At 36.6% G+C, this 23537-nt stretch overlaps 2 protein-coding genes across 4 annotated transcripts; both read left to right on the top strand.

Annotated features, from left to right (window-relative positions):
* Positions 1-1418: 1418 nt before the first annotated feature.
* Positions 1419-23537, top strand: LOC100797206 (uncharacterized protein SYNPCC7002_A1590). Of its 3 annotated transcripts, none has more exons than XR_001388671.3 (7): positions 1419-1778; positions 2451-2641; positions 2736-2781; positions 3573-3655; positions 3746-3862; positions 19814-20138; positions 22120-23537. XR_001388671.3 is itself a non-coding variant. In XM_014776582.3 (6 exons), the coding sequence occupies exons 1-6, from the start codon at positions 1592-1594 to the stop codon at positions 22189-22191; spliced, it is 696 nt and encodes a 231-aa protein (XP_014632068.1). In that variant the 5' UTR covers positions 1419-1591; the 3' UTR covers positions 22192-23537. The 3 variants fall into 3 exon arrangements, 1 of the variants encoding a protein (XP_014632068.1); XR_001388670.3 differs by lacking the exon at positions 19814-20138 and having other exon boundaries at positions 22120-22713; positions 22812-23537; XM_014776582.3 differs by lacking the exon at positions 19814-20138.
* Positions 8284-9812, top strand: LOC121174391 (uncharacterized). Its single transcript, XM_041013675.1, has 3 exons — positions 8284-8820; positions 8911-9029; positions 9142-9812. Exons 1-3 carry the CDS (start codon positions 8292-8294, stop codon positions 9685-9687), a joined length of 1194 nt encoding a protein of 397 aa, XP_040869609.1. The 5' UTR covers positions 8284-8291; the 3' UTR covers positions 9688-9812.

A 23537-nucleotide genomic window follows, 5' to 3' on the forward strand; every position in this document is an offset into this window, starting at 1 on the left:
TTATACAAATTAAGGAAGTTTTGCATGCTCATTCTTTAAGCATACAAAGGTACTGAAGGGAAAAGACAATTTCTTTTCATTATGATGTATTCTTTAACTAATAAAGAAATCTTCCCTTTTTTTTAATTTTCATTTGTTACATGTATGTGGACCAGAAGTCTGGATCCTCAACCTCAACATTCATGATAATGGTCAAACATTGTTGATTCTTATATCTAGCTTCATTCTTAGTGTGATAATATTTGAATGTTCATTATGTTGTCCTTCCTTGAAAATTTACAGGTCAGTGTATTCTGTTGGGTGTGGCTTGGGGGGCAAGCTTGGACATGGTTCAAGAACTGATGACGAGTACCCTCTCGTTTGATCGAACAGTTCGGACTGCTGAATCTCCAACCTATGGTGCTTGGCATGCTGTTGTGGTGGGACGGGATGACTGTGTTTGCACGTGGGGATGAGGGCGATATGGTTGCTTGGGGCATGGGAGTGATGAATGTGACTCAGTACCTAAGGCGGTGGAAGCATTGAGCAATGTCAAAGCTATTCATGTTGTAGCAGGAGATTACACAACCTTTGTAGTGTTTGATGATGGTGATGTGTATTCATTTGGTTGTGGACAATCTGCTAGTCTTGGGCATAATGCTGTTGGAAATGATGAGTAGGTCTGTTTTGCTTCCTGCCTTTTTCCATGTTTTGATTTGAGTTTGTTATTTGACTTGGTTCAAGTGATGTGTTTCACATATTTTCTTCCTGTCTTTCATTTTCCACAATCATGACACCATGAACTCTAGTCAATTTGGTATTGCAATAAAAGGAATGCTAGCAAGTAGCAACACAATCTCTAACACTCTAGTCGTTGTCTCTTTTCAGTTTATTTACAATTTTGTCACTAACGTATATTCTAAGACGATTCTTTAGATTGGCCAACGTAAAAAATAAATTTAACCCTCTTAATTACAAAAACGCCATCGCCTCACATTCTAAGACGATTCCAAATAATTGTCTTAGAATGTGCATCATAAAATCATAGTTTTTTAGTTGTGTTTCGTCGCAAATTACATTTTAACCTGGCCTAAGCTTTTTTGCTTTCTTAGTCCTTGTAAAATTTCACAAAATTATTAAGGTTGTGTTTGGTTCCAAAAAGAAAAAAATAAATTATAAAAAGAAAAGGGAATTGGTACAGTTAAATCAATTTTTTGCAACAAAATTATTTTTTTAGACAACAAAATCAATTTTTTAGAAAAAAAAATCATTTTTCTTTGATTTTTAGAAAAAAATCAATTTTTAACCAAAGAATCGATGTTCTAGATAAAAAAATCAATTTTTTTACACAACAAATATTGTTTCTTCCCTCTGTCATCAAACAACACAACATATTATTTTGTTTCTTATTTTTTAAATTATTTATATTTTATTTTTGTCTATTTTATTTCTCACCTTTAAATCAAACACATCCTAAAATTTAGCAAAGAGTTGTCACGTGCGCGCATTCTTGGCTCCCGTTTAGTGACCACCGTCTTTCTTTCTCTTTTTCCAACTCTTACACTGTCCCATACCAGAGCTATCTATTCATCTGGACTCAACAGTTTGGTGGATGGCTTCTTCTTCTTCTTATTCTTTTTCTCTGCTTCGTTCCATTCCCATTTCCTTTCCGCACACCCAATGCGCTCTCAAATCCCAGCGCCTCTCGCTTCGTGCTTCGGCCACTCCGAGCCAGAAGGCTCGGTTCGTCGCTCGCCGCAAGGAGTCCCTTTCGGTTCGGCAACTGCAACGCCCCCTAAGTAATGTTAGAGCGATATTAATTATTTATTTAATTAATTAATGCTTTCCTTTTTCTTTTAATTAATTGATTCAGTTGCTTGTACAATGTTTACGTTTTAGTTCCTACATCCAAAAACTAATTGTTAGTCCTTGCAGTTGCACATACACTTTTAACTCGTTTAGTCCTACACATCCCCCTTTTTGGGTCTATTTGGATGAAAATCTCCATAAGATTTCTAGGAGAAGAAAACAAAAAAGGAAAAATGAAATAAGCTTCTCCGCATGCTAAAATTAGTTTGTGCTAAGTTAAAAAACAACTTTTAGAGAAGCTAATATGAGAGAACTTTTTCTATAAATTTGCTTATCCATAAGTTAATTTTAGCTTATAGAGAAGTTCATTTATTTTTATTTTAATTTTATTTTCTTCTCCTAAAAGTACTTGTAGAGAGGTTTATCCAAACAAACCCTTAATCTGTCTTGGTCTCTGCATTTTTGGATGGCATGGACTAAAACAGATTAAAGGGGGTGTGTATGTATAAGGACTAAAACGGATTAGTTTTTAGGTGGAAGGACTTAAACGTGAAGATTGTACATATAGGAACTACATGAGTAATTAAAGCTTTTCTGATTTTAAACATTTTTACTTGATTTTAAAAAACTGGTAATTTTGTTGTTTTATGATGTGTGTGCAGTTGAGTACATGCGGTTACCGGCGAGTCAGTATTCGGTGTTGGACGCGGAGAGGATTGAGCGGGTAAACGAAAACACGTTTAGGTGTTATGTTTATAGGTTCAAGTTCTTCAACCTTGAGGTTTGTCCTGTGTTGTTGGTGAAAGTGGAAGAGCAACCTGATGGATGTTGCATCAAGCTCTTGTCTTGCAAGGTGTCAAACTCGTGTACTTGTGTTTCTAAATTTGGTTTTTAGTGTACACGTTTGTTTAATTGTTTAGATTTCTTTGTCTGGCTTTTGGGGACAGCTCGAGGGCTCGGCAATGGTTGCTGCACAGAATGACAAGTTTGATGGTGAGTTTTGTTTGACGCGTATTGAATGTGCATAGTTTTAAGTTGTGGTTGTTGTTGTTGCCTTTTGATTAAGAGAATTGTGGGAAAATGCGGCAGATGCTGCTTCAATTGCAGTTGCAAAGGGGTTGTGGAGACCTTAAAATTGCAATATTGCAAGCTTCACTTGTTATTGTGGAGCACAATTTAAAACTGATAAATGATGTCTGATAGAAAGTGATTTTTTTTTTTTTAATTTTCCTTTTGCAAGTGCGTTGAGAATAAATGATGCTGAATCCTTGTACAACATCTTCATACTTACTAAACGAAGAAAGTATTGAATGGATTATATGTTTTCAAAATATTAAAATCATTAACTTTTATACTCAATGCTTTCTTCATGAAGTAATAGGAGGAGATTGTGGGAGGATATAGGAGAATGCCAGGTTTAACTTGTTTATATGAGCTGTGTTATACACAATTTCTTGGAAACTGTTGTTCATGTCAAATTATTTGCCAAACAAAGCAAAAAATGGAACTACAGTTTGAATTGCTAAACTGGTATGGAAGCGGATCAATGCTTATTCTGCTCAGTACTGCTGTTTATTGTAGCTTATGGCTATTCATTGAAAGCAGTAAATGTGATGATTATGAAACTATTTGTATACTTCTATATTTACTGCAGAAGCCGAGGCAATTTTCTTGTACTCGTCAGTCTCTTGAGAAAAGGAAAATGAAAACATGTAGGGTGTCATGCTGTTTGGTTTATGCTACTTTCAGGAATGCCTTTTCAATACTTCAATATGGTAATGCAGCTCTAATGGTCAACCGGATATCATGTGATAGCAACGCTAACAAGTCATTGATGCAGCAACTCACATCAGACACTATAATTGAGGTAGTACTCTATTTCTATTTCATTTTCTTATGATTCTATATTTGTGGGATTCCAGTTAAAGGTGCCATTGGATTGCCATGTGGAATCCAGGTAAGCATTGAAATACCTTTTCCTTTCCAAGCAATACCAAAGCAAGCAATTGAATCAGCTGGGACTCAAGTCCTTGAACAAATACTCAGGATTATGCTTCCCCGTTTTGTGTCACAGGTTTGTTAAAGCTTACAATATTATATGCAAATTTGATTTTTATGATATGTTTGTCCTTTTTGGATAAAAGAAGAAATTTATTTGAATAAAAAAATTACTAGGAAATGGGAGGACAAAGAGCCCTCTTTAAACATAAGGAAAAAACCATAAAACAAACCAATTGAACAAAGCTGCCCAGCCCTTGACAGTTAGACTCCAAACTTGAAATGCCTAATTTTGTATCCCAAATCAAATGTTGTGTCACAGAAGCCTCCTTAAAAATATGATACTTAAGATCCAACCAAATGCCATTCGTGAAGAATTGTTGCCTCTTAATCAAAGCCATTAAAACTAATCATCATAAACTGATCTAGGGACCTAGGGATGATACATCCATCATTCACCAGAATTTCTGAATAGGAATTTCCATAAAGAAACAGTAGCTGAGCTGTTTAAAGAACAAGTATGGAGCTGATTGTGAGGAAATAACACATAATATACATCTGGGAAAGAAAGAATCTTATGCAGGCTATCAACATGCAACGAGTTGCTAGAATTAACTCTATTAAGAAGCAATGCAGTCCAAATAGTAGACTGTACCTGTGAGGGAGCTTTGGACCTTTGAAGGAGTATATCAAGAAGGAAAGGTGTTCAAAGAATTAGTGAGATTGGAGAAAAAAAAATTACTTCTGCAAAACCATTCCAAAACAGTTTTACATGGTTTGTGGTAAACAGGGGGGTACGTGGTATGAGACTTTTCAAGGTCAGGGGAATGGGGAGTTTACTTATTTGGTTCACTTTTTGGGATTGGAACTCATTTGGAATTGGATTGTTAGGCATTCATCTACTGTACATATATTATATGTAGTAAAAGTTAACAAAATATAAAACAATTTTAAAAATAGCACAATGCTAAAGTACCATTTTTTTACAGAGCTAAATTACTTCCGTTTAATATTTGATTTGATATGATTGAATGTAAAAAGGGAAATTAGGTATATCTTATGTAGGGATCTCTTTTCTGTTTCCTTAATTATCTTTTACCTATGATTATAAATAAATCAGTGTGTATGATAACAACACACAACTTTTGTAAACACTCCTATATGGTACCAGTAGATTAGGGTTTTTCCTTCAATCCCTTTGGCTTCACGGTGAGCAGTGCTGCCCACCCTCTCTGCCACCAATTGGCAGCAACACTGTCACCCCTTTTTCTAGCGAGCGACCTCTGACCATCGTCGCCCTTCTCCGGTGACCATAACCCCCATCAGCATGCCACCATATGCATGCCTCTAGTCTTTAATTAATGTTTTCTTTGTAGGGCAGGGTGGGGGCTTATTGTTTATTGTTTGTTTTTGTTCCTGCTCTTACAGGATCCCTTCCCTATATATCTTTATATCTTGTAGTACCTCTGGTAATTTTTATTAATATAAATTATCTTTGCATTTCAAGAAAAAAAAAAAAAAAACCATATGCTGCCACATGTGCTCCCACGCATGCTTCTTCTCTGTCTCGTGAGATTCACGCACCCTCCTTTCTGGTGTGTGATGCTGTTTTCCGGTGACCCACTCTCCAGCGACCTCTCCGTCGTGCCCTTTATCCTTTGGCGAACCCGTTTGGTTGTTGTTTGGACCTGTTTGGTTCCGTTTGGGCATTCTTTGGCCCCATTTGGTTGCTGTATTATCGCTGTTTGTTTGACTGGTTTCTTATGGCTTATTCAGATCCCGCCACGACAATGTTTACCAACGCCCCACTTATCCCATGTGAAAAATTAACGGGATTTGCCAATTATACTACCTGGGCAGCTGCTGTCAGCTTTGGTTCACTGAAAACAAACAATGGTGAAGGTTTAATGAATTTGCTAGTTCAATGATGAAATTTCAAATCCAAAAGTTCCAATATCATTTGTTAGTTTAATGATGTGACCAGAACAGTGTTGTCAAATGGCGGTTATGGTGGCACCATGGCGGTATGGTATGGCGGATTTTTGATAAAACGCCACCAAATAGCGGTGGTGTTGCGGGTTTCAAATGGCGGCCACCATAGGTTTAACAGTGGTGGTGGAATGGCGGTTACGGTGGAAGAAACGTTTTTTTTTTTGAAAATTTTCCCAAAATGACAAATTGGGCTGTCTTGGGCTGACCCAGCCCAACCCTAAACCCGGGTTTGGAATCAAAATGAGATGAGCAGCACGCACCAGCACGAGTTCTCTCACGGTGTCACTCGAAGTCGACGACGACAACACGCACCACGTGAGCACCACATACCATGCATGTGAGCAACGGACGACAACACGGCGGCGACCGGAAGGTGACACGATATAAGACAGACCCTGGTTGACTCTTTTTTAATTTTGGTTTTGTTTTTTTTGTTTCTGTTTGACACTCTTCTTTAATTTTTGGTTCTGTTTTTTTTTTTTTAATTGTTCAGCCCTCTTGGAGATTGCTTCAGCCGATATAGTGACTTCTTTAATCTACACACCTTATTTCTTCCAAGCTCTTCCTCAAATCCAGGGGGAAGACTCATAAACACTTCTTCCTCAAGTTCCTCAATCAAAAAAAACATTTTTGATATCAGTGTTGTTAAATGGCGGCGCCATGGCGGATTTTCGTGGCGGATTTTTGAAAAAACGCCACCGAATAGCAGTGGCGTGGATAGCCATGGCGGTCGTGGTGGTTATGGCGGAAATGGCGGATTTATTTTGCTTTTTGTCCGCGGTAGAAGTTGGGCTGACCCTACCCAGTAATTCATTCAAAAGCAAGCCCTCCCCTCCCATGCAGCTGTGAATTAGAACGCAGCCTTCCAACTAAAAGCGCACCCAACCGCGACCCTCCCCTGCACCCAGCCGCGTCCCCCCCCCCCCGCACCCAGCCGCAGCTGCGACACCCCCTGCACGCAGAACACAGCCAACAACGACTACCTACGGCGGCGACGAGCTCCGGCACGAACGGCGGTGACGCACCGGCACGAACGGTGGCAACAAACAACCACACGAAGGTCAACATCGCGGGCAAAGTGGTGCGGGCCAACTTTCATTTTTTTTAATTTTGTTTTTGCTGTTTGACACCCTTTTTTTCTGTTCTAGCTTTTTTTTCCTTTTGCTATTTGACACTCCTTTTTACTTTTAACAGTCCCATTTTTTTTATTTTTCTATTTGACACCACAATTTTTTTTTTCTGTTCAGTCCTCTTTTAAATGACTGAACCATCATCCGATGCTGCTATTGCAAGTGCAACGAGGAAAAATAAGGCAGACCCAGGCTGAAAATATTGCCATTCACTAGTGGAAGGAGATACAAACACCATTGTTTGTAATTTCTGTGGAAAAATCACAAAGGGAGGAATAACAAGAGCCAAACAACACCTGGTTGGGAAGTCTGGTAACGTTGCAGCTTGCAAGAAAACTCCACCAAATGTAGTCGAAGAGTTGAAGGAATATATGGCTACCAAAAAAAGTGGGACCACTTACAGTACTTCTGGTAGTGGTAATATGACAAATATAAGAGATTTTAAATTTGGTGAACCAATTGGATGTGATGGAAGTGAAGAAGATGAGTTTGCAGACTCTTGTAATGTTGCTGCAAGTGCAAAGACAAAGTGTGGGACTAAAAAAGGACCAATGGACAAATTTTGTAAGAATCCAAAAAATGCAATCAATCGGAGAAAAATGGAGATGTTGTGGCAAATGAACATAAGAGAGTCAATGGATAAGAATGAAGTATTGAAGGTGCATCAACATATTGCTCGCTTTTGGTACCAAGCAGGCTTGTCATTCAACCTCATTAAATTGAAAAGCTTTGAGAATATGGTTGCAGCCATTGGTCAATATGGGCCACATTTGCCCATTCCTAGCTATCATGACATCAGAGTTCCACTCTTGAAGAAGGAAGTTGAATATACTGAAAATTTGATGAAAGGCCATAGGGAGCAATGGGTCAAGTATGGTTGTACTATTATGTCCGATGCATGGACTGATCGGAAACAAAGATGCATCATTAATTTTTTGATTAACTCTCAAGCTGGTACGATGTTTTTGAAGTCTGTTGATGGCTCTGATTTTGTAAAGACAGGTGAAAAGCTTTTTGAGTTGCTTGATGCCATTGTGGAGGAAGTTGGAGAAGAGAATGTTGTTCAAGTTGTAACCGATAATGGGAGCAACTATGTTTTAGCGGGTAAGTTGTTGGAGGAGAAAAGGAAACATATTTATTGGACTCCTTGTGCAGCTCATTGTATTGATTTGATGCTTGAAGATATTGGGAAGCTTCCCTTGATAAGGAAGACAATTAGAAGGAATTAATCTAGTTGGGTTTATCTATGCCCATTCTAGTACCTTAAGTTTGTTGAGAAATTTTACAAACAAGAGGGAATTGGTGAGACATGCTATTACTAGATTTACCACTTCTTATCTAACCTTGGAAAGGCTTCACAAAGAGAAAGCCAATATTAGAAAGATGTTTACTTCTAATGAATGGACCTTGAACAAGCTATCTAAGGAGCCTAAGGGAAAAGAATCTGCAAAGGTTGTGCTCATGCCTTCTTTTTGGAATACTGTGGTTTACACTCTTAAAGTCATGGCTCCACTTGTGAAAGTGCTTCGTCTTGTGGATGGTGAAAGGAAACCAGTCATAGGCTATATTTATGAAGCAATGGACAAGGCAAAAGAAACAATTATCAAGTCTTTCAACAACAATGAAAGCAAGTACAAAGATGTGTTTGCAATCATTGATAAAAGATGGAATTGTCAGCTTCATAGGCCACTGCATGCAGCTGCCCACTTCTTAAATCCAGAGTTCTTTTATAACAACACTGACTTGGAGTTTGATTTTGAGGTCACCAATGGTTTGTTTGAGTGCATTAAGAAGTTAATTCCACAATTTGATGTGCAACAGAAAATTCTAACCGAGTTGCATCTTTACAAGATTGGTGCTGACCACTTTGGTTCCGACTTTGCAATGGCTCAAAAGAAAACCCATTCTCCTAGTAAGAAACTTATCATACTTTTTTTTTTATGTATTAGTGTTATAATTCAGAATTCTAAGTTATGCTCTTGGCTGGTAATTTGTATTGCAGCATATTGGTGGCGAATGTTTGGGTCACAAACTCCAAATTTGCAGAAGCTAGCTATTAAAATTTTGAGTTTGACTTGCAGTGCTTCAGGATGTGAAAGAAATTGGAGTGTGTTTGGGCAAGTAATTGTGACAAAACTCTAACTATACTTTTTAATTTTATTTAATTTTGATGATCAAGTTTTATTTGGAGTATATTTGAGATTGAAATCAACATTTATTTGTTATGTTGTAGATTCATTCCAAAAAAAGAAATAGGCTTGAGCACAAGAGGCTCCATGATTTGGTGTTTGTCAAATACAACCAACAATTGAAGCAAAGATATAATGCAAGAGATGAAATTGATCCAATTTCTCTTAATGATATTGATGTGTACAATGAATGGCTCGTGGGAGAGATGGATCAAGATGATGATAATGATGCTGGAAATGATTTGGTATTTGAAGATGATGATGCTCTAAATTTGGCAACTGTGTATCAGGCTTCGGGGGTTGGAGAGTGTAGGAAGTATACTAGGCGGAAAAAGCAAAAAACAAGTGTTGCTGCTGCCCAAACTTCTAAAAAACAGGCAATGGTTGTTGGATCTTCATCAAGGAAGCAAAAAGCAGTCCAAGAAAATGATGAGGATCTAGATTTTGAGGAGAATATTGATGTTGAATTTGAAGAAGAAGAAATCATGGTCAATTTTAAGGCGTCTGATGGGGAAGAGGGAGAGGGAGATGCTCCATTACCATGTGATAACAATGAAGATGATTATGTTGGGATTGGAGAAGATGATTAGAGCCTCAACCTTCACTTTGCACTTTGCATTATGTTTTTATCATTTTCTTATTTTGAACTCTTTAATGAGTTTATTTGGTATTGGTACTTGATTATTATATGAACTCATGAAACTTTTTTAGTTTATTTGAATGCAATCCTTTGTTTTTTTCAATTTCAATGAGTTTATATATATGTATTTTTTTTTTGTCCGCCATGACATCCGTCATTTTCCGCTACGCCATCCGCCATATTTTTATGGCGGATTTTTGACTTTCCACCATGAACCGCCATCCGCCATTAACAACATTGTTTGAAATCCAATTGATGTAAAGGCCAATTGAGATTGGCAGCAAGGAATAGAGTTGTTTCGGAGCATTTGGGGTATCTGACCAGTGGAAGCAAGACGCGGCTAAGTACTTGAATTGTAGTTTGTTGACTCTTCCTTTTGTGTATCTAGGCATACCTATAGGGGCCAATCCGAGGCGACGAAAGATGTGGGATACCATTATCCACAAATGTGAGAGGAAATTGGCAAAGTGAAAACAAAGACACATAAGTGACACTAATACAGGCCGTGCTTACATCAATTCCAATTTATTTTTTATCTTTTTTCAGGGTTCCAAAATCAGTGGTGGACAAGTTACTGAGGTTGCAGCGTAGATTCTTGTGGGGAGGTGGACCAGACCATAACAAGATTGCCTGGATTAAATGGGAGTCAGTATGCTTATCAAAAGAGAAGGGAGGTTTGGGCATTAAGGATATTGACACATTTAACCTTGCATTGCTTGATAAATGGAAGTGGCACCTAATGCAAGAAAAAGGGGAGTTATGGACCAGAGTATTGGAATCCAAATATGGTGGATGGAGGAATCTTGACGAACCAGGGAGGGCAGGACACCAATCTGTATGGTGAAGGGATCTAAAACAAGCTTTTAATCACTCACACCAGGGAGTGATCATTCAAAATAACATGAGATGGAAGGTTGGAGGTGGGGATAAGATCAAGTTTTGGGAAGACAAGTGGTTTCACCAAGAGGACACACTAGCTGAAAGATATCCTAGACTGTATCTGATATCATCACAGCAGAATCACACTATCAGACAGATGGGATCTCACAAGGATATGGGGTGGGAGTGGAATTTCTTATGGAGAAGACCGTTGTTCGATAATGAAATTGATTCAGCTGTCAATTTCCTAAGGGAGGTAGGAGGGAAGGGTATACAACAACAGGGAACTGATGTTTGGGAGTGGTCAGGTGATCCGTCAGGCAATTACTCTACACGCAGTGCTTATAATCTGATATGGGAGGACATTGCAGGAGACCAGCAGGAGGAATGGTGTGAGGAATTATGGAAGACAAAGATCCCTAGCAAAATTGCAGTATTTGCATGGAGACTATTCAGGGACAGATTGCCGACAAAGAAGAATTCACAGGAGACAAATGCAGATCCAGGATATGTTATGTCCTTTTTGTAGAAGTGTTGAGGAGGACGCATCTCACTTATTTATCCATTGCATAAAAATCCAACCAATCTGGTGGGAATCGATGTCATGGATGAATATTAAAGGTCTCTTCCCATTCAGCCCTAAACAGCATTTTCTTCAGCATATTTCTATCCAGATTGAAGGAATAAGGGCCAAGAGGTGGAGGTATTGGTGGCTGGCGGTAACATGGTCTATTTGGAAGCTCTGAAACAGAATTTGATGCTAACCGACTGTTCGAAGATGCTATTTTCTTAATTTGGACTTGGCTTAGACATTTCGAGAAGGATTTCACAACCCATTTTAATCAGTGGTCAAGCAATATCAGACAGGGTTTTTTGTTTTTGTAGAGGGTAGTACAAATAGAACAACAATAGAGTACACCACATAAGTAGCTCTTCATTGACTACTTGTGGACTAGATGTAATGCTGTAATATCCCTTGTAAATTAGTACCTCTGGTACTCTATTTCATTTATAATACAATTAATTTTGCTGATAAAAAAAAAGAAGAATCTGTATAGAGTTAAGTTTAGCAACCGGAGCAAAAGTCTGCTGATAATCTACTCCATATGTTTGGGTAAATCCCTTTGCTACCAACCTAGCCTTGTACCTTGCTGCACTTCCATCCGTGTTGCACTTAATGGTAAAAACCCACTTACACCCTACTTGCTTTTTTATCATGGGGCAGGCTTACATTCTCCCAAGCACCATTCTTCTTAAGTGCATCCTGCTCCTCTAAGATTGCTAATTTCCAATTGGGATCATCTAGTGCTTCCTCAATGTTTCTAGGCACAAACAAATTTGTGATTTTACAGGTGAAGGCTTGGTGATTTTGTGAAAGGTTTTGGTAGGAAACATATTTGGAAATGGGATGGTTTGTGCTGGGTTTGGCTGGTTTTATGGGCAAATCAGTATTAGAAGTGGGAATTTCGGTGTTTCCTGGAAGTTCTTGAGGTATTTCTGCTGGGCCGTCTTTTGGGATTTCTGGTTGGCTTGATGCAGAAATGATGAACTGATTTCTGGTCTTTTTATGATACTTTCGAGCATAAACATGAAACTCCTTTTTTGACTGTGGTATTTCTTTCCCTGTTTGGGCTCCTCCTAAGTCTGGAACAGGGTTTCCCTTATCAATTTCAGGATCTGTTTCCACATTTATTTGATCAATTAAAGTTGTATCCTCATTGTGTAAAATAGGAGTGAGTAATGGTTCATGCAAGAAATTGACTTCATTTATGTTCTTCCCCCGAAGTGAATTATTTTGAAACTAATGTTGATGTTCCAAGAAGGTAACATCCATGCTAACATGAAGTTTTTTTGTGATAGGATTGAAACATCTATAACCCTTTTGGGTGGGAGAATAACCAATGAAAATACATTTTTCTGCTGTTAGGTCTAGTTTAGATCGAGATATGGATGGTGTATGCATAAAAATAATAGAACCAAACACTCTAGTTTAGATTAAGATATTGAAAGCTAGGATGTCCTAGTCTACTATGCCAAAGCATTATTTGGTCCCTTACAGAGGTAGAACTAATACCACTAAGACCTTGAGCTACTTTATTCTTGAAAGCATCCTCGAAATAGTAGAGACCATCCATCATTTTAGCACCGCCAATCATCTTCCCCGAAGTCTGGTCCTGAAAAATACAATGAGTGTCAAAAAACTTCACATTACGATTGGAATCCTTGCAAATTTTACTAACAGAGAGAAGGTTATAGGATAATTTTGGTACATGTAGCACATTTTTTAAGTCAATGTGTTTAGATAATGTAATACTCCCTTCTCCTGCAATTGCTGAAAAACTACCATCTACAATTCTAATCTTTTTATTTCCAGAACAAGGAGAATAAGTTTTAAATAAAGAAGAAAGGCTGGTCATGTGATCAGAAGCACCTGAATCAATGATCCATGGTGCACACATATTTGAGGTGCAGTTAAGAGAATTGGAGGTACTAAAATTACCTGTTTATGCCATAGAACCACTAGGAATACTAGATTTTAACAACCTTATGAGTTCATCAACTTGTTCCTTACACAAGGAGGTTTTTTTTTTGCCTCATGAGATGTATAGGACCAGATTTAGGATCTATTTTTTCAGACATATTTCTCGGGTGGGATACTGTTTGTTGCAATAGTCACACCTGAGATTGGAGGAGCTCTTCTAATCGGTTGAACTCTTACAAGCAGTAGCTTCTACAGCCAAAGCATTGGTCTCAAGAGGTGGATCCACTTTCATCTTTCCCATCATCACACTCCTGCGAGTTTCCTCTCTTCTAACTTCTGCAAAAATTTCACCTAGTGAAGGCAAGGTTGCCATCCCAATGATTCTACCACGAACTTCATCTAGCTCCTCATTGAGACCAGCAAGAAACTGAAATGCTCTTCCTTCTTCCACTGTCTGCTGATAGTGTTTGGCATCCTCGGCTGACATCCAGTTGTAATTGTTGAAGAGATCAAGGTCTTGCCACACTCGCTTTAAGGAGTGGAAGTATCTTGTCACATTGTTACCTCGCCGGATTTCTCTAGCTTGCAAGGTGAGCTCATAAATCTGAGATTTATTCCCAAGATCTGAATACATTTCTATGACATGACACTATCCCACAATTCTTTGGCTGTGGAATAGCACATATAATTACTACTGATGTCTTCCTCCATGGAGTTCACCAACCACGTCATCACCATGGAGTTTTCAGCAGCCCTCACAGTGTGTTGTGGGTCAGTAGTGTCGGGCTTGGGTCGCTTACTAGTGAGGTATCCCAAGCTTTCCTCTTCCACGGATATACATCTGGACAGATTGGGACCATTGGAAATAGTTTGACCCATTAAGTTGAAAAGAGGTGATTTGAACAGAATGAGAATCACCAAAAATAACCCTCTGCTCGTGTTTTGGAGGTTGGGAATTTTGATCATCGCCGGTGACTGAGGAACTGTCAGCCATGGCTACAAATCAGAGTGGCACAGAGATCGAGCGCGGATACCAAGTAGAAAATACAGAATATTATTGATTATCAACTGTGCAGGGATTCCTCCTTTTTATAAAGGAGAATTACATTAGGTGATTTCCTAAAATATGGAAACTAAATCCTAAATTAGGGAAAGAAAATATAATAATAATGAATTACCTAAAATATGCTAAATTAAAAAAAGGAAACACAATAATTACTAGGTAAACTGGGAAACAAAATAAGTACAGAATCAAACTTATTTACAGAAATATTTCAAGAAATCAAATAGAGATTTTATCGCCTTTTGACACCCTGTCAACAATATTTGGTGTGTTTGGAAACTCGTTGAGGATGGAAGAATCATGTTTGGGGTGTGGAAGCTCTAACTATTAGCTTCTGAAAATTATATTCTCATCCAAAACGTGGAAAATTACATCTGAAACGTGAAACCAAACATGTTAGATAATTGTGATTCTAAAAATGGAAAATCCTTTGGTATGAACTTTGAAAATTAAAAAGAGAAATTCTTCTTTCATGGATTGTGGAAAACTTTATACAGTTTGAACTTTCTACATAGCATCAATAGCATTGTTCATTTGCTGATTGTAACATGAATTCCTTGAGAATCCTTTTACAACTTAACTTTTGCAGTATAGTTTTTGCCTCTTCTTGCTTTATGTATTTTATATTGCCTATTCCACCTTTGCCCGACCTTACTATTTTTGGTTTGATCATTACGTGTGATTAATACTAATAGGGATCTGGTTAGCACCCCAAGAGTATGGAATTAAAAAAATGTAGTTGTTAATTAGAAATAATAACTATAATTGGAGGCAAGATTACAAAAGTTAGCCTTGGTGGAGGTGGGCCATGTAGCCCTGCCCCATAAGCCACATTTTGGTATCTAAAGCCCAAGTATCATATCATTTCTGTCCAACTTGTCAGTGGAGAGAGGGGCAGCTAGCATCATTGGTGAAAATAAGGGGCTCAACCATGAAAATGTCTTTAAAACCAGCAGGGCTGCTAGATCTAATCATGGCTGATATTGGGTAACCGAGCAGATGACCATACAGTTGTCGAAAAAGGCTCCAAGGGAGGGGAGAGATCTCAACAGATGTCAGTTCATCTGTTCAAGATCTAGGGGAAGATTTGGCGATAGGAGAATTGGGTGAGCAACACAGTACAATAGACAGTGCTTGTAAAGGATGCTCCAAGCACGACTGAGGCCTCAATGATGATGGAGTAGATTTGACTAAAGATAGTGTGTGTGGGCATGTGTGCCAAAGTTTGGCCTTAGGGTACCAGGTGAAGGCTGAGTGGGAGAGGCTGATCCAAATCTAGGTGTCCCGCGTTGAAAAAGACCATCAGCTGGCTAATAGAAGTGAAAATGCTACCAGAAAGATGCCACTATAGAAGTCCAGAAACCAAAGGAAAATGCAGTCTACAAGTTTTTTTTTAATCAAGTGGCGGTGGTGAACTGTGAGGAGGATAAATTCTTGTTAGGTTGTAGATACCATGTTAAGGGAAAAGAGAAAAAGAGGTGTATGATAAAATATGCGATCCACTAGACCACATAGAGTGAACAATATATGCAAAAAAATTATAAGTACTGAGTAAGTTTAAAAAGTTACTCTCAATCTGAACCTTTTATTTTAAGCCAATGGCTCAGATTTAATCTCTAAAGGTCCACACGTGACTTCTTCTCAAATCTACGAGGTGTTTCTTCGCTCTCTGTCTCAATTCTTTTTGTTGTGTTATTTCTCTCTCGCGAACAGATCAGTAACTCTGTTCAATGCCATCATCTCCATGTTCATTGCGTTGCCGTCACATCTCAGTCTGAGATGCTTCCACCCAGTCAGTTGTTCCGCCACTGCCATCCAGTCCGAGACACCACGAATAGAGAACCACAATCTGAATTGTTGCAGTTCATAGTCATTCCTTCTCCTACTTAGATCCTCCCCTGTTGATGGTCGGTCTGCTCATTAGAAGATCCATTTCAGATTTGACGTCTTAATGTATATCGGCTCTAATTGGAATGGCGATTCGATTTTTAATTGTGTTATTTGGTTCTGTGTAAGAATCCCAATAGATTCCGTTCAACTACACATGAATTGCTTGTTATAAAACCCAAATGTCGATTCATGACTATTTTCACTTTTTGGATATGAAATTAATAGCTTCCATTGTGTTCGACTATTCCTATCAGATTCATCTCCGGCATATTTTCTTGTCAATTCAAACCATAACTTGTAGTTTTGAGTCAAGTGCAAAGGACCTAATTTACAGGTGTCATCGAGCAATTGGACTTCTCTTTTTCTTTTCTCATTTTGGCATCACCCTTAATGCTATCTACTTTTCGGTGGTGAAGAACTGGCAAGAATAAGATAGAGCATTAGTGGATAATTGGGAAGAGAGGTCACATGTGGATCTTTAGGGATTTAATCTGAACTATCGGTTTAAAATAAAATAAGGGGTTCAAAATGAGAGTAACTTCTTAAACTTACTCTTGGAGTAAGTGAATTCCCTTCCATACATATGATCGACATAACAAAAACTTAAATTAATAATTAAGATTTTTATATTCATCTTAAAACAAGTTGTTAAGCTTTATAATTTTCATATGATAATAAGCTTCACATAGAAGGTAATAAGAGGTATAATATTTCACAATGCAAAGAATCTAAGAATAAAACTTGTTAAGTTCTTTAATAAAGAATCTCACACAAAAATATATATACTAAAAGAAATCATCATTGAAAAGAAAAATCCAAAATAATAACTTGCTAATATTAATTTATTTAAGTCCTTCCCCTTCCTTTTTGGTCATCATCATTAACTCTAGTTCATCAAGAATAAATTAACAATTTTAAGAATTTTATTCTCATCAAGTGATCCAAATTCATCTCCTACAATGTCCTACATTTTAGTTTCCTCTTGATGGTATTGTAGGAAATTTCTTGAAAGGAGACGAAGATTGTTATAAACAAATACTAGATCCTTTGTCCAATGAGGTGTCACCTTATTTCTTTTTATAGAATGAATGAAAGAATATGTGCTCCAATTTTTTTCACAACTTGAAGATGATCATGGTTGTCCAAGTAGCTTAAGAGCAATCTTTTGAAGTATTGGTGTACGAGCACCATGAACTAGCCACCAAGATTTTGCACTCATTAGATCTCTATCCCTTAAAGAGTCAACATCATCAAAGCCTTATCTTTCATTGGAAAAATTTGCAAACTCCACATTCACTTGACTCCTTACATTCACATCAACAAAGAACATTTTAAAGCATTTCTTTCTTTCAAGAGTAAGTTCCATATCTTGATGTGGGGAAAGTCTATGTGAATCTTCACTAAGCCATTCATGACTATAATATAAAAAAGACATTAATAATTAATAAATTATGTTTAAGGATATGATGTATAACCTTGTATTTAAAGAATAAGCTAAACAATGAAGAGGTGTGCTACTCTTAATCTAACAGTCAATTAATTTGAGTGCACCACCTCATAATAGGTTGATTTTTCACTTTATACTTTTCTTTCATATTGATGTATGGTTTTTCTCACTTTTTCATACCAAGTGAAGAAAAGTCACATCCACAACTGTTTTTCTAAGAACATCAGTAGTGAAAGAATGTTTATAATCAACATTGTGTCACCAAATCCAACAATATTTCTTTCACAAATTTTGCCTTTCCAACATCCTCCTCCTTGTTAGAAGACCATTGCTCACTAATAACCATTTGTTGGAGTCCTTTTTTCTAATTTCTAAACTTCTTGAGCATTATTATGGTGGAAGCAAATCTTGTAGGAACAAGAGAAAACAACTTCAGTGAGTGGAATAAATTGACCATTTATAATCGCAGAGTGATCCAGGATAAAGTTTTTAATATACCCGACAGCTTCTGCAATTTTTGTGATCTAAGAACATTCTTGATAAACTTTTTTTTTTCCGTGTTCTTAGCTGCACATATGTTTTCTTATGTTAGATTCAATAGATAGCAATGAAATCCTTGTCTTTTACCTCGTCAGAAAAATCTAATGCCTTTAGAAACATCGCTCCACTTTCTATGACAACCATGAAAGAAGTCTGCTGTGAGTACAGAAAAAACAATGTTGTTTACCAATAATGTTCTTGAATCACAAAAATTGTAGAAGATACCGCATATATTAAAAACTTTATCATGGGTCACTCTATGAGATTATCAATGTTCAACTTATTCAACTCATTGAAGTTATTTTCTCTTGCTCCTACAAGATTTGCTTCCAGTAATGCTTGAGATTTAGAAATTTGGAAAAAGACTCCAACATATGGTTATTAGCATGGTAGTTAGTATCATAAGAATCGCACGAGTCGTATCTCGATACGTGACGAAATAGAGCCTCAATGATACAAATCGCTTGATGTATCGTTTTGAAGCTTGAATCAACATCCAAATCTAGATTCGTGATTTTGGAACTGCCTCTCACGATTCAAGTTTGTGGGTCACACTTGACAATCGGGTCGGGTTTGCGTGACTAGTTTCTGATAACGTCCTTTTGGGTAGAGTTTCCCTCCAAATTTTATTTTAGAAAGAGCGGGAGACTACCAAAAATTAGTTCTACATGAGCGCCTCTTCAAATTATAAGTGCCCAAATTCTCTTTATATTTGCACAAACAAAAACGAAGCAGCTACAGTGCTTCTTCTATTTCACCTTCTACAATAACCGGCTAATGTGATCCACAACACTGTAGTTTTTTCCTTTTGAATATTTAATTGCTTTTGATCTGCAGCTTGTGGTCCCTCTGTAGCGTCACTTTTTTTGGTTTGTCACTGCAGTTTTTTCCTTTTGAATATTTAATTAGTTTCCTTTGTTTTGTCAGTTTGTGCTTTGTGGACCACTTTTGTCTTATTTGCCATATCTCTTCTTTCCTTTTTCTATTGTTGAATGAAAGCATGAGACTAGGGTGTACGTAGGAAGTAGAAAATAAAAATTTCAAATTTGCATTTTGCCATCATATTTGTTTTTAGGGGTTGACGACTTTTACTTTTTGTAGCCACTACTTTATGTTATTTTTCTTTATGACTTTGATCTTGGATTATTTTGCTTCATGATATATTATTGTCTTTTTTTGCATAAGTCACTTATTTTTACTTTAAAATGCTTTGTATTTTATTGATCTTGTATCTTACTGTTCATAAAAGGATGCAATTCGTGATTTGTAAAACAACTCTTCCGACTTACTATTCCAATCTTGATTCGATAACCATGGTTATTAATAAGCAATGTTCTTCTTACAAGGAAGATGTTACTGGAAAGGAAAAATTTGTGAAGAGACATTGTTGGATATTTGGTGGTATAAGGTTGATTATATACTTTCTTTTGTTATTTCTATCTATGGTGTTCTTGGAAAAACAAATGTGACTTCTCTTCACTTGGTAATTGGTATATGAAATGTGAGATTTAGTGATGGAAAAAGTGAGAAAAACCATATATCAATATGAAAAAAAGGTAGAAAGTTAAGAATTAACCTTTTATGAGGCAGTGTACTCAATATTAATTGACTGTTAGACTAAGAGTAGCACACATCTTCATTGTTTTGCTCATTTTTTAAACCCAATGTTATACATTATATCCTTAAACATAATTCATTAATTTTCAATGTCTATTTTTTTTCAAACATTTCTATAGGTTATATTAATTTATGATCATATCTTTTTTATATTATAGTCATAAATGCCTAAGTGAAGATTCACACAGACTTTCTCCACATCAAGATATGAAACTTGAAAGAAAGAAATGTTTTAAAAGGTTCTTTGTTGATGCGGATGTAAGGAGATAAGAGAATATCGAGTTTGTAAATTTTTTCAATGGAAGAGAAGACTTTGATGATGTTGACTCTTTAAAGGATAGAGGTCAAATGCATGAAAAATCTTGGTGACTAGTTCATGCTGCTGATACACCAATACTTCAAAAGGTTGCCCTTAAGCTACTTGAGCAATCTTAGTCTCCTTTCAAGAAATTCTCTACAATACCATCGAGAGGAAACTAAAATGTAAGACATTGCAGGAGATAAATTTCGATCACTTGATGAGAATTAAATTCTTGAAGTTGTTAATTATTCTCTTGATAAACCAGAGTTAGAAGTTGTGTTTTACAAATGATGACCAAAAAGGAAGGGGAAGGGCTTAGATAGATTGACATTAGCAAGTTGTAATTTTTTTTCAATGATTGTTTCTCTTAGTATTTTTTTTAGACCTTTTATTAAAGAACTTAACAAGTTGTTTTCTTATATTCTTTGCATTGTGGAATATGATGCCTGTTAGTATCTTTTTTGTGAGGCTTATTATCATATTAAAAATTATAAAGCTTAACAATTTGTTTTAAGATGGATATATAAATCTTAGTTATCAATTTAAATTTGTCATGTTGATCATATATATAGGACATGTCCTATGTTTTAGACTTTAGCTATGTCCTGGTGTCCATGTTAGAGTTGGACCTAACAGCCCCAAAACTTAGAGCTCATAAGGTGAGGATTGTCCTTATCTTTAGCCGATGTGAAACTTAAGTTTTTTTCAATACACCTCTCACACCTAGCACTTTTTAGGCTCTGATACCATATTAGAATGTGGATTTAAGCCTAACATAACTCCAAAAACTAACTCGTAGGGTGAGGATTGCCCTTCACTTAAATACTATATCTTGACCTTACCTTTAGCTGATGTGGGACTTGGTTTTTACCAATATGTTATATGCGGGCTTAAGGGTTCTTTTGCTCAATGATGATGAGTGTTTCTTTGCTTTCAATGTTGTCATTTGTTTAACGTCATATATTGCTTTATGTCTTTCTAGGCTGAGCTTCTCATAGATGAAATTATCAGTTTACACTTGGCAGATTTGTGTAAAATTGCGATGGGCTTCTGGACTTGTGACTAACATTGATACAACTTATGAGGCATTAAATTAATAGTATTAGTATGAAGCACATTTCAAATTGACTTCTATTTTAAGTTTGGGTTCAGGTTTGGCCCAACATGTGACCAACCCAAAATATTTGTGGTGACCTGACTTGAATGTTTCATTGGGATTGTATGCTGGAAAGGAAGGACTGATCCAATGGGTTGCAGAGGGCTGTAAATCTTTCGCACATTTAGCTTGATTGTTTTAGGATTAGGGTTTGAGAGGCTACTAGTATTTGTGTTTTGATTATTTTGTGTTTCTCTATTTTGGCTGATGGACATGAGCCTATTGTTCTGTTCTGTTGTGTTTCTTTGTCTACTTATCTTCTCCCCGTTCTCTGTTGTGCACCTGGTTATAACAACACGTAAAATCTGGTTGTTTATTTTAATAATACAGAATTAAGAAATAGATTGTCTGTCATAGGCATTGCTTTCGCAAAACTGAATTCGTATTTCACATATTGTCTCTTAAATGGTGCTATTAGCAACCTATCATATCATACATTCTTCTTTTTCTTTCCTAAGTAGTCTACTGCTGTATTGAAACAAGACCTAAAGTTGCTTACAAAAAGCATGACATTCCATACCTCATTCTTAAACTTTTTTTTGTCCTTCCTCTTATTTATTTCTATATGCATTTGAAGTTGAGATATTTTGACCAGATTTTCATATTTTATTTCTTTCATTGTCCGATTTTACTTTCTTATTACTCGTCTCTCATCGGCTGAGATAGTATCACAATAGAGTATATAAGTGGGGGACAACTCTCACTACAAATTAGCTTGTGTAGTTGAGTTAGGTTCAAACTCACATTCTAAGACTAATCATTTATGGTGTTAGTGTTATATATAACCAAGTTGTGTTTTCGACATTGAAAGAAACTTTTTAAGGATTACTTTTTATTGATTTCATTTTGGTCTGTTGGTTCAAATGAGACTGGCTTGTTAAAGAGGTAGCAGTAGCTATAGTTTATGGTTCAATAATGAACTGCTTGCTACATAAAATTTTATTCAGATTTTATATATTGAACAATTTATGAATTTTATTTATTTGTTATATACTTGTCTTAAGCAGCTTGAGAAAGATTATCGAGCTTGGGCCTCTGGAGATACCTCAAGGCAACCTCTTGAGACAGGTGAAATCTGAAATAATACCTCATAGAAATTGCCACTGCGCTGGCCTTAAATTGTTGTGTAGTTAATAGGTTCTAGAAATATCGCTTGTAGTATGTGCATTAATGAATTTTTGGTTTGTTAACTGAATATACATTATTATTAGGCAAAATTGCAAAATTGGTCTCCCACTTTATCTCCAATTACGGATTTGGTCCCCCTATAATTTAATTCACAAATTTGGTTTCCCAGTTTTATAAATCCCTGCAAAATTGGTCCTGGAAGTCCAATTTGGATGTTGACTGCCACATGTCAATGCCATGTGTGACTGTCACGTGTCAATGTCACGTGTCAACGTTTGAGTTGTTTCCTGTAAATGCTTCATTTTTTGTAGGTAAAATTGTACTTTTGGTTCTCCAGTTTTATTCTAATTTCGATTTTGGTCTTGCTATAGTTTAATTCACACATTTAGTCCCTTAGTTTTATAAATCCCTTTATAAATTGTTCCTGCAAAATTGGTCTTTTGAATGGTTTAGCCACTGGTGCTAGAGACATGGTAAGTCTTGATAAATCTCGCACTTCTTTTTCATCACAAGTTTTTCACTCACTTGGAACTCAGAGAAAAATCACTCTTTGTCTCTCTCCCACTTCCAGGGTTGTTCAACTTGGGAAAGTGGCGCATGAATCCCAACCTGGGTCTGAAATTTTCAGATCTCTTACTTTAACAGGTTCTGTAATAACCTCCTATTTTTTTTTTCTTTTTTTGCTCCCCCATGCGGTATTATGTGTATACGATTGCTTAAGTGACCTATGTATGACAATGGTATTTTTGTTTGAAATTTGAAATACAACTTCTCCAGTAATGAAATTTGGCTGAATTTATAAAGGAATTTATAAAACTGAGGGACCAAATGTGCGAATTAAATTATAAGGGGACCAAAATCAAAATTGGAGTAAAATTAGGGGACCAAAAATACAATTTTACCTACAAAAAATGAAGCCTTTGCAGGGAATTACTCAGACGTTGACACGTGGCATTGACACGTGACATTGACATGTGACAGTCACACATGGTAGTCAACGTCTGAGATTAACGGTCAATATCCAAATCTGGCTTCCAGGACCAATTTTACAGGGATTTATAAAATTGGGGGACCAAATTTGTGAATTAAATTATAGGGAGATCAAATACGAAATTGGAGATAAATTGGGGGACCAAAAGTGCAATTTTGCCTTATTATTATTATTATTTTGTGGAAATTTTAAGGAAATTAATGTTACGATATTCCTGTGATGTGGCTATGTATAGGTAATGTAATCTCAATGTTAGAATTAAAAGGAATTTGAATTATTGAAGAATTTTGTATTTGAGTACTTAAA

The sequence above is a fragment of the Glycine max genome, assembly GCF_000004515.6.
Source record: "Glycine max cultivar Williams 82 chromosome 6 unlocalized genomic scaffold, Glycine_max_v4.0 Gm06_scaffold_70, whole genome shotgun sequence".
Lineage (NCBI taxonomy): Eukaryota > Viridiplantae > Streptophyta > Magnoliopsida > Fabales > Fabaceae > Glycine > Glycine max.

Bases quoted from the DNA above. Each gene is read 5' to 3' on its own strand.
- LOC100797206 (XM_014776582.3), top strand. From the start codon at position 1,592: ATGGCTTCTTCTTCTTCTTATTCTTTTTCTCTGCTTCGTTCCATTCCC. The intron at 1,779-2,450 runs GTAATGTTAGAG...ATGTGTGTGCAG, and splicing joins GCAACTGCAACGCCCCCTAA to TTGAGTACATGCGGTTACCG. The intron at 3,656-3,745 runs GTAGTACTCTAT...TGTGGAATCCAG, and splicing joins CATCAGACACTATAATTGAG to GTAAGCATTGAAATACCTTT.
- LOC121174391 (XM_041013675.1), top strand. From the start codon at position 8,292: ATGTTTACTTCTAATGAATGGACCTTGAACAAGCTATCTAAGGAGCCT. The intron at 8,821-8,910 runs GTAAGAAACTTA...TTTGTATTGCAG, and splicing joins AAAGAAAACCCATTCTCCTA to CATATTGGTGGCGAATGTTT. The intron at 9,030-9,141 runs GTAATTGTGACA...GTTATGTTGTAG, and splicing joins ATTGGAGTGTGTTTGGGCAA to ATTCATTCCAAAAAAAGAAA.